The sequence below is a fragment of the Myotis brandtii genome, unplaced genomic scaffold, assembly GCF_000412655.1.
Source record: "Myotis brandtii unplaced genomic scaffold, ASM41265v1 scaffold208, whole genome shotgun sequence".
NCBI classification, from domain to species: domain Eukaryota; kingdom Metazoa; phylum Chordata; class Mammalia; order Chiroptera; family Vespertilionidae; genus Myotis; species Myotis brandtii.
In genome coordinates, this window is record NW_005357764.1 from 4726418 (window position 1) to 4736733 (window position 10316).

The 10316-nt window shown below is 49.4% G+C and overlaps 1 protein-coding gene across 1 annotated transcript in view; it reads left to right on the plus strand.

The window, feature by feature from the left end:
• Window position 1: 1 nt before the first annotated feature.
• Window positions 2-10316, plus strand: part of SLC22A5 (solute carrier family 22 (organic cation/carnitine transporter), member 5) — a gene marked incomplete at its 5' end in the record, with an annotated part of 35745 nt that continues 25430 nt past the window's right edge. Inside the window, 2 exons of the mRNA XM_005865620.2 lie at window positions 2-106; window positions 6567-6670. Of these exons, the coding sequence (XP_005865682.1) occupies window positions 2-106; window positions 6567-6670 (209 nt within the window). The remainder of the gene's footprint in view (window positions 107-6566; window positions 6671-10316) is intronic.

Genomic DNA, 10316 nt, shown 5'->3' on the forward strand with positions numbered 1-10316 from the left:
GCTGGAGCCGGGGCGCGACGTGGACCTGGAGCAGCTGGAGCAGGAGGACTGCCTGGATGGCTGGGAGTTCAGCCAGGACGTCTACCTGTCCACCATCGTGACCGAGGTGGGTTCCAGGCCCGCGCTGGGACCGAGGGCCGGGGTGTGGGGAGGTCCTTCGCAGTCTTTGAGCTCACGCACTTCACCTGGGCAAAGTGCGCGCTGTTGTCGCTCCCATTCCCCCATCCCACTGCGCGCTGGTAATGATCATCCATCCTCCAGCCGGGTGGCTTGGGAACGCTTTGCGCGGTGACTTCAGCCAGAGACGCCCTCTCACAGCAGAGTGTCAGACGGTCCATCTGTCCTGATGGCCAGCTTGGGGAGGGAGTCAAGACGGCCCTGGCAGCCCGGCCCGCACGAGTTGCTCTAAGGCCCTGAGTGGTCAAAGGCCTCCTCTAGTTGGGATGAGAGTGTGGAGGAGCAGATCCAGGGCTTGGGACAAGGGTCCGTCGCCGTTTTTCTGCCAGCCTCTTGGCATCAAAATGCTCCCTTTCTTTCCCGAACTTTTAAAGTTAAGGGAAGCATGTGTATAAAACTGTTTCTTGCTCCCTTTTCCAGTTACTCCTTCCCCACCCACCCTCACCCCAAAATGACAGTCTAAGCATGCCCTCTAAGGAACTGTTTACTTTTTGCTGATAGTTGGTTATCAACCTGTTAGGATCCATGCATCTGAAGATCTGTTCAGAGTGACTTGTTGCCCAGAAATGTTGTCACAAAGCATACAGCTGTCATTCCTAGACAGACAGGAGAAACCTGTCTGTCTCATTCCCCAGCCCCTTGGGGTTTTGTTCTGGGTGGCTTTGTCCCCTGGCGACCCCCGTGTCACCAGAACTGAATGTATAACATGATGTTAATGGATGAGTGTGGATGTGCTTTGCCTCTTCCTAAGACACCGGCACCAACTGCTTGGAGTCTCAGCACAACTAAGCAAGCAGGGCAGTGAGAGAGCCCTCCTTGATGGGCACCAGGACGGCAGGGTCAGGGATTTGCAGATTAGGAACGGCTTCCCAAAAGAGGAAGCCTCTCCGTGAGTCTGGGGTGTTCAGCTCAGCAGATGCAAAGTCTCAAACAGCAAGAAACGGCCTAGAAGGAAGGCAGAGTTCAGAGGGGGAGGAGAGGGCTGAAGGGGATCCCCACTGGGATCTCAAAACCAGTGACATGACATCATTCCAGTGTCCTGAGGTGTTGACAAGAGGGACACTGAATGGAGGTAGCTGGCTGTGCTTTGTGGCCTAAGATTCCAGGGAGAATCACAACTTTCTGTCATCACAGATCCTCAGCCCTAGCCTCACAAGCAAGTCTGTCACCTTCCTGGAAGCCAGTGAGGGTTGTGAAAGCAGAGACTGTCCATCTCCTCTATACAGGAGTCCCTACAAATTCTGCTTCTAGCTGCTCATGGAAGGGGGAAGTCAGAAGAAGCTCATGGCACCTCTGGATTTTACCCGGACCCCTCTTATCCCTTGACTTACTCTCGTCATCTGCTCTTGTTTGACTGCCTTCATCCTGCCCTGGGCTAAGAGTGGTGGTGGTACTGATGAGCTCCTGCCAGAGGGGTCCTTAGCTTAAGTTGCTACCAGTGTCAGCTTTTTCATTTTTATATTTAGCCTGTGTATTTTACTGTCTTAGCAGTTTCATAAGAACTGTGTGCCCTTTCACCTACTGACAGGTTGTCAGTCTTTGCTGGGAGGCCAAATTAATGCCTTACTTAGCCCTTTGTTTGGAGATGCTGGAATGCCTGACTTCACATTCAGAGCTGCTTGTTCCTCAAGCTGTTGCATTAACATTCTGACCCCGTTTTCTAAGGCCCATTTTCTTTTCCACTCAGACCTGGCGTGCTGACCACTGCAGCTAGTCCCCAGGTCTGCCCTCTGCCCCACATCATATGTAGAGGTACACTGATACTGAATTCTTAGCCGTTTTTTTTCAACAGAAGATGAAAACTTCAGGTCTCCTGTGTGATTGTTGCCTCTTTTGGAATTAAAGTGTGTATGTGTAAGTACTAAAGTTGGTGTTGGATTTACATCTTTGCTTCTCCTGCAGGTCCTAACATGATGCTGGATACAGAGTGTGGGTACGCAGGAAAATTGTTGTTGAATGGATTAATGGATAACTTAAGAACTATTTTCTGAAGTTTGAGAATTGAGGAAGAAAAGGATAATTTAATTCACAGCAGGGACATTTGAGAGTGGTTGAAAAGCACTGACTGAAATATTTTAAAGGAAATGTAATCTCCCATCCCAGGGACTGGGGCATGTTACAAGGGGTTGGGATTGGCTGAAAGAAGGGGACACTGTGAAATGAGATTGCTCTCCCACGTTTCAGGAACAGTTTGGTGGTCCATGTGCTTCTAGGCTGGCCCCTTCTCTGGCCCCTCAGTCATCCCTGGAGTTGGAGAGTCAGCCACCCCACCTTGCTGTGCTGCTCCAATCCCCGAATGCTTCTTGACTCAGGACTGCCCCCTCCTCTGAGAACCTGGGTGATTTCTTACACTGCCTGGGCCTCCTGCTTTTTGGTGTCTCCATAGCCCAGCCTGCAGCCAGAAAAGTTCCTTTAGAAACTTCTAGCCCTTGCACCCATGAGTTGGAGTTTGTTCAGCTAAGGCCTGGCAGTCCTCTTTGTCCCCTTGCCTTCTGCCTGTCTCTGCTTCCCAGAAGCCCCCTGCCCCAGCCTTTGGCAGCACAATGACTTTCTCCCTGTTGTCCTAGAAAGCTGCTTTCTCTGGACTAGCTTTTCTGTCAGCCTTATGTCATACACAGATAGTCTTGTAAGATAGGAGCGCCCCCACTGTTATCCACAAGCCACATCACCTGAAGGAAAGGCCACATCAACCGGGGAGGTGGGGCTGGGCTGACTCTAGGGTTGAGGGACAGACCTGGAGCTTGCGCCTCACCGCTATGCCCTTGCTGATTCAAGGGGAGCACAGACCCTTATCCCTGCGTTTGTAGCTCTGGAAAGCCAAAGAAGACCCTTGTTGGGTCCCCTTAGGCCCCCTGTGTGCATGCAGTCATAGCAGACCCATGTGGCCCTGAGTGAACAGATTGAGCCCCTCTCTAGATGGCTGAGAACCCACACTCTGGGTCAAAGTTCTGACAGTTGACACAGGGAAGGGGCTGAGGAAGCAAAGAAAATCTACTCTAGAGATCAAAGTTCAGGGTTCATCTGGGCTTTGGGCAGCCAAGCTCAAAGACCAAGCCCAAAGAATACTATGATGTTGAAGATTCACAGCCCTTTTTTTCATCTGTTCGCTCACTCACCTATCTACCAAACAGCTACTGAGCCTCACCTGTGCAGGGAGGGCACTGCCAGGCATTGTAGTGGTTATGGTAGCAGATACTTCTCCTTGCCAGCCATGGGGCAAGGATTTGTCATTAATTGCAGCAGGAAGCCGAACTAAATGTGTATAGGAGTACGTGGCATTCAGCAACAAGTGATTCTTACCAGTGTATTTGACCGTTGAAGCAGTCAGGCTAGGTACATCTCAGGGAAGAGCTTCTGCCCACTGCCAGGCATTATAGTGGTTATGGTAGCAGATACTTCTCCTTGCCAGCCATGGGGCAAGGATTTGTCATTAATTGCAGCAGGAAGCCGAACTAAATGTGTATAGGAGTACGTGGCATTCAGCAACAAGTGATTCTTACCAGTGTATTTGACCGTTGAAGCAGTCAGGCTAGGTACATCTCAGGGAAGAGCTTCTGCCCTATGGGCACAGACGCTGTATCTTTTTCCTTCTAGCCAACTCACAGGCAAGAACATTTAGTTCTAGGTAAGAACATTTAGAATCTATTTCCTATAACCAAGAAGCAGCACCAATTACATACTACATACAAGAGACACACTTCTCTCTCTTAAAAATTTTAGCAACTCTATTGAGGTATAAGTGACATAAACTGTACATAGCTAAGTGTGGAATATGAAAACTTTCATGCAAATGAAAGGCTCATTTCTTACCAGGAAGGATAGCAAGTCTAGGCCCCATGCCAGGATCGCTCCCAGGTTTTTTCAGGTTGGGTCCTCAGACACTCCCCTTTCACAGCTCATTCGGCAGAAGGCTCACGATCTTAGACTCAGGACCTGAATCTTAAATCCACACCTTTAGTCCTAACACTGATACCAGTTATTAACAGCCAGTAGAGCCCATCCAATGCACCAAGTGGAGGCATCAATGAGCTGGTCTGGAGCTGCTTTAGTCATGGCTGGGGAGCCAGGAGCTCAGTGTAGGAACACTGGGTTCCTCTGTGCATATCATCCCACCCCTTCTCATCCCACCCCTCCTAAGGAGGATTCAGGCCAAATCCATTCCTCTGTGCATATCATCCCACCCCTCCTAAGGAGGATTCAGGCCAAATCCTAAGTCCACTGCAGACCAGTTGACAGGTGAGTGGATAGGTTGGCGAGGTGCCTGCCCCTGTGTTCATTTTTTGAGACCTATTACCTGTCCTGACCCTACACATAGTCGTCCTCCTCCCCCTCCCCCCATGTGACCAGTAGGAAGTGTTAGCCCATGTTTGCTTTTGGAAGGCCCAAGTGAGGCCCTGAGAATTGTCAAGAATTGTTAGTGGTGGATTGAGAGCTCAATTACTCCAGGGAGTTACACACTTGCCCAGAATAAGGACAGGTTGAACCAAGTGGCAGCTGTGGGAGCTGGAGACATGATCTGGGGACCTATCCCAACATGAGCATCAGTCGCCTTGTCTCCTTGCCAGTCCAGATTTCTCTAAAAGCCTATATTGGGAGACCTGACATGGGTTGGGGGGACTATCACCCCAGAACTCACTGCAGAAGCTCAGCTATATTATTCCCTAACCCTCACAAGAGACCTGTTGAGAAACAGCTACTGAGTCTTTATTTTTTCATCTCTGTTGCTACAAACGTAATGTGTGCTAGCTGGGAGTAGATCCCATCGCATTCAAGAGCAGCAGCAGCCATGACCTGGCCCCTGAAGCTCTGCCCGCACCCTACCTAATACCAGAGGCCAGCACCCATCACCAAGTCCCTCAGCTCTCTTCCCTGTCACTCCATCCTGACTTTAGCAGCCATGTCTGGACGGGGATATCTGGGTACTGGCACCACTGAGGCTGTAGATGAGGAAGGCTGCCATAACCCAAGCATTCAAGCCTTAGTGTTTTGAAATTCTGGCCTCCTGCTAGCCTGGAGTTCCTCTAGATGTAGGAATTGGAGACCCCCAATTCTGCCCTGGGTTAGGGGCCACCACCCCATTCTCAGCCCATACAAAGTGCCAGAGTGGAGAGCCAGCTATGTGGCTGAGCCATCCTTATCAATAGCAGCAGGGATTTTCTTGTCCAGCCTGGGGCTGCCCTCCTACCCCTCTAAGGGGCCCGGAGGCTACGTGCACACATTGCCCAGCAGAGCAGAGAAGTAGACTTGTTTTCCCTCCTCACTTAGCCTGGAAGAGATGCTTTGTTCTTGGGAGCCACGCATTCCCACTGCTTCTCTGTGTTGCTGGGGAGACTGCAGACTCCATGGAGGGCAGGCCAGCAGCCTGGCGTCAGGCAAGCAAGAATGCCCTGGCAGGTGGCCTGCTTGGTTACTGCAGAGCGCCATCTCTCTGTTCTGGGAAACATTTTCCTGGGAACCACCAAGCTTCCTGTTTGGGCTTTTCTTCCTCGTTTTGGCTCCTTGTTAGGCTGGAGAAACCTCACATCTGAGTGTTCAGCTGCTTCCCCAAGCCTGCAGACCTCTTTTTATGGTAACCATAGACAAAACTACCTATTGGGTGCTGGGAAACTCAAGCCATGTAGCCTGTTACCTACCCCAACCCTTGTTTTACAAAAGACGAAAGTAAGGTACAATGAGGAGGGAAATCTTGTCTGAGATTGGATAACCAGTTAACAGTAGACTAGAAGCTAAACCCCAGCTTCTTGACATCCAGCTCAGAGCTCTTGGCTGTAATCAGGCCTAGTGTTAATGCAGCATCAGGGATCCCAGCTCTAAATATCACCAGAAGGTCCAAGAAGTCATTGGCCCAGGGTGGGTGGGGACCTGAGCAGAGCTGAAGGAACAGGTTCACATGGTGCATTTCAGGCCCCCTGGCCTCAGTTCCTTGCCAGATGCCTTGACCCTTAGAGCCCCAGAGCCCTGCTCAGAACCACTCCTGTGCCATCCTGCCAATGACCCAAACCCCACTGAAAGGGTTCCCTGCCCGTCCACAGCCCTGGGCTCGGCCCACATTCTTCAAAGTGACCATGAGAGGCCTTGCCTTCTCTTGGATTAGAACATGGGCAGAGTACTTGCTCCCTGCTGCTCCCTTCCTCAAACTAGAAGCAAAACAATGAGGCTAAAAGCTATGAAAAAACAGACGGGGAGGGAGCCCAGTCTCCATGTGAGGGGAGCCTCCTCCCTGCCTTGCTGCCCAGATCATTCATTGCTGCCTAAACGGACTCACACCCACATAGTCATCTAAACGGAGCGCAGGAATACAGGATGTTCTGATTTCATTTTCCAAGAAAGTTTAAATTTAAAACATTTTTAATAGAAGTGAGTGATACATCCCTTTGCTCCTCTTACAGTGGAACCTGGTGTGTGAGGACGACTGGAAGGCCCCGCTCACGGTCTCCTTGTTTTTCGTGGGTGTGCTGATAGGCTCCTTCATTTCGGGGCAGCTCTCAGACAGGTAAGGTGGGTGTCTGTCTCCTGTAGTGGTAGGGGACCCCAGCACTGAACAAGGAGTGTGTGTGTGCCTGGCCCATGACTTCAAGTGGCAGTGTTCTTTCAGCCCAGGGCCTTGCATTTTAAAAGAAAGGGAAGCCTGACCTATAGTACGGACACCACACCAAGTAAAGAGAGCCAACAACCTCCTCTCCCTAACTCTTGCCAAACAAAACAACCTGAGCTGAGTGTATCCATGCAGGATCAGCTGGATTTGACCAGGAAATATGCCATGATTTATTTCTGCACTAGTCTGGCTGTCCCTCCCTAGGTGAGCATGACTCTTTCATGTTCCCAAGCATGGGAGAGGTAGACAACACACACACACTGTATTGTAGATCTTTAGGCGTACCATGGATGGCTGTTGCCGTATTCCCAAAACCACCGCTCTCTCTACAAGGTAAGAGGAGATCTCAGTAGCCAGTAGGGACGTGATGGGCAGAACCTGTGTCCACAGGACTGATGCCCCTTAGCTAAGAAGCCTGTGGTTATGGCACTTACTTCACAACAGGCAGAAAGTGAGCTATTTTCACCCATAAGCAGATTGTTTATGGAATTCCAAGGCTGTTAACTCAAGGTCCATTCATGACTTAGGGAGTTCATGTACTCTTGACATTATAGGCAAAATTTTAGAGATTGTATGTGAGCATTTAGAGAGGTCCAGAGTTTCTGTGAAGTTCTCAGAGGGGTCCGTTAATTATCTCCCTATCCCGGAGCTGCGGGGTCTGTTGGAGAAGCCCAGGACAAGAGGAGTGGCCTTCAGCAAGGTCCTTGGCTGCACTGTGTCACCCAGTGGAGAGGAGTCCTGGCATTGTCCCAGCTGGTTGGGGTCTCTAATAGAGAAGTTCAGGATTAGAATGTCATCCTATATAATAAAGAGGTAATATGCAAATTAACCATCACTCCCGTGAGCATTTAGAGAGGTCCGGAGTTTCTGTGAAGTTCTCAGAGGGGTCTGTTATATTATCTCCCTACCCCGGAGCTGCGGGGTCTGTTGGAGAAGTCCACGGCAAGAAGAGTGGCCTTCAGCAAGGTCCTTGGCTGCACTGTGTCACCCAGTGGAGAGGAGTCCTGGCATTGTCCCAGCTGGTTGGGGTCTCTAATAGAGAAGTTCAGGATTAGAATGTCATCCTATATAATAAAGAGGTAATATGCAAATTAACCATCACTCCAACACACAAGATGACCAGCAGGGGAGGGCATTTAGAGGGGGACCAGGCCTGCAGGGGAGGGCAGTTGGGGGGGACCAGGCCTGCATGGGAGGGCAATTGGGGGGGACCAGCCCTGCAGGGGAGGGCAGTTGGGAGGGACCGATTGGGCCGGGGGAGCAGTTAGGTGTCGATCAGGCTGGCAGGGGAGTGTTAGGGGGTGATCAGGCTGGCAGGCAGAAGCAGTTAGGGGCAGCAAGGTAGGCAGGCAGGCGAGCGGTTGGGAGCCAGCAGTCCTGGATTGTGAGAGGGATGTCCGACTGCCCATTTAGGCCCAATCCCAGTGGGGTCCCAGATTGGAGAGGGTGCAGGCTGGGCTGAGGGACACACAAGCCCCCACCCGTGCATGAATTTCGTGCACCAGGCCTCTAGTATTACACAAAGACAAAGCCATTTTATCCTGTAGCACTGATTCAGGGTGATATTTTGGCATGTTTACGCCTATGGATTATTGTCCTTAACTGAGGAGTCTTTACTCATGAAAAATACATGCATTTCTCACTAGATTTGTCTTTTCCAGAGTATCATTCAGTGATTTAAAAAAAGGAACAAATTCCAGTAGTCACCAGAGAGTATTAAGAGTTAAGTAGGCCATCACCATTGACTGGTGATTCTAGACAAGCCATAGACACTTGTCCTTTTGGGGGAAGGGCCTATGCTCTCCCAGATCCTTTATCTAGCAACAAGCATCAGCTGATTACTGATATATATTTAACAAACACATGGAACTTAATATGTGCCAGACACTCTTATAAGCACTGTACCGAGTAAACAATAATAATGATTTAATCTTCATAACCCCGTGAAGTAGGAAGTATCAGTATTCTCATTTTACAGATGGGGAAAATAAAACCCAGAGGAGTTCAGTGACTTGCCCCAGTGTCACACAGCCAGCAAGTGGCAGAGCTAGGATTTGGGTCCAGATAGTCTTGATCCTCTGCGTTGCGTGGGCCCTGCTCTTCTAGAACTTGCCTCCTAGCAAGGCAGCATGTCTTAAACAACTAATTGAGGGGAGCACTTGTTATTCTCAGTGGTAGTAAGTGATACAGAGGAGATGTGCAGAGGCTAAGAGAGAGTCTGACAGAGGGGGCCAGGAGAGGGGGCCCTGAGGAGGCAAAGCATGCACTGGGAGTTGAAAGATGAGTAGAAATTAGCCAGCTAAGGGAATGGAGGGAGGAAAAAGCATTCTGGGTGCAAGAGAGCAGCATGAACTTAAGCCTAGACTAAAGAAAAGGCATAATAGCATATGTTAGGAACTGGAAAAATGTCCTCTGTGATGGAGATGTGGAGAGTGGTTACAGACGAGCAGTGAGGCAGGAGAGGCCCAGGCAGAAGAGCAGATGGGAGTAGCAAGTGATAGTTAGGAGCTTGGACTTTAGTCGTAGAGCATTGGGGAGCCATTGAGAGTGTTTTAAAGCTGGAGTGTGACATAATCAGATTTGCAATTTTTAAAAGATTATGTGATAAACTTTGTGGAGAAAGTATTGAACAGGGAAACGAGAGGGATTGTAGAGAGACTAATTAAGAGGTTATCACAATAATTTATGCAGGAGATGGTGGTGGCTTGGACTAGACTCCAGGTGGTATAAATGGGAAGGAGTGGTAGGAGGTAAAGCCAAGAGGACTTGGCTATGGATTGGATGTGGGAAATGAGGAGAGGAAGGTGTCTGGTCTACACAACCGGATAGATGACAATACCCTTCTCTAAGACAAATAACTCTGGAAGAGGGGACGATGGTGAGTTCCATTTGAGCATACTGAATGTGGGGTGATTATGAGACTCCTAAGTGGAGGAATTAAGTATGCAGTTGGAAATATGGATATAGTGCTCCATGAGAGGTTTGGGCTGGAGAAGCACATTTGGGAATTAACAGCTCATAGAACCCTCATCACAGCCCCAAACATGGATGAGATTGCCTGGCGGGAATGTAGAGTGAGAAGAGGGGACTGAGCTTAGAGGCCCTCCAAGTGGGAAATACCCTCTCTCTGAGTTGAGTGGCAGTCGAGACTCAGAGTAATTACTTTGATATAAACAGGGAGAAGGTACCCCAAGCTCAGAGTTGAAACGCAGTGCATTTTTCTGGATCAACTGCATCATGGGTTGGGTAGGTCTTTGTGGGATAGCCTAAAAACCTGATGGCCGTGTAACATCCTGATTACCTAAGGAAAGTGTTTAAGTTCCAAAGGATCGTCCAAGTCAACAGAAATAAAACATTAATGAGCATGGAAAAAAACAAACAAACACTAATGAGTATGTTAAGGACTACATTAGTCTTTAGAAGTGCTAGTAGTGTTTTTCAAAACTTTAAAAAAAATTGTCAGCAGACTTCTTTTAAGTAGGATCATTTGAGTCCAATAAATGAAACAACTAGAAGTATGGCTGTTCTGGTTGTAGCCCCTACC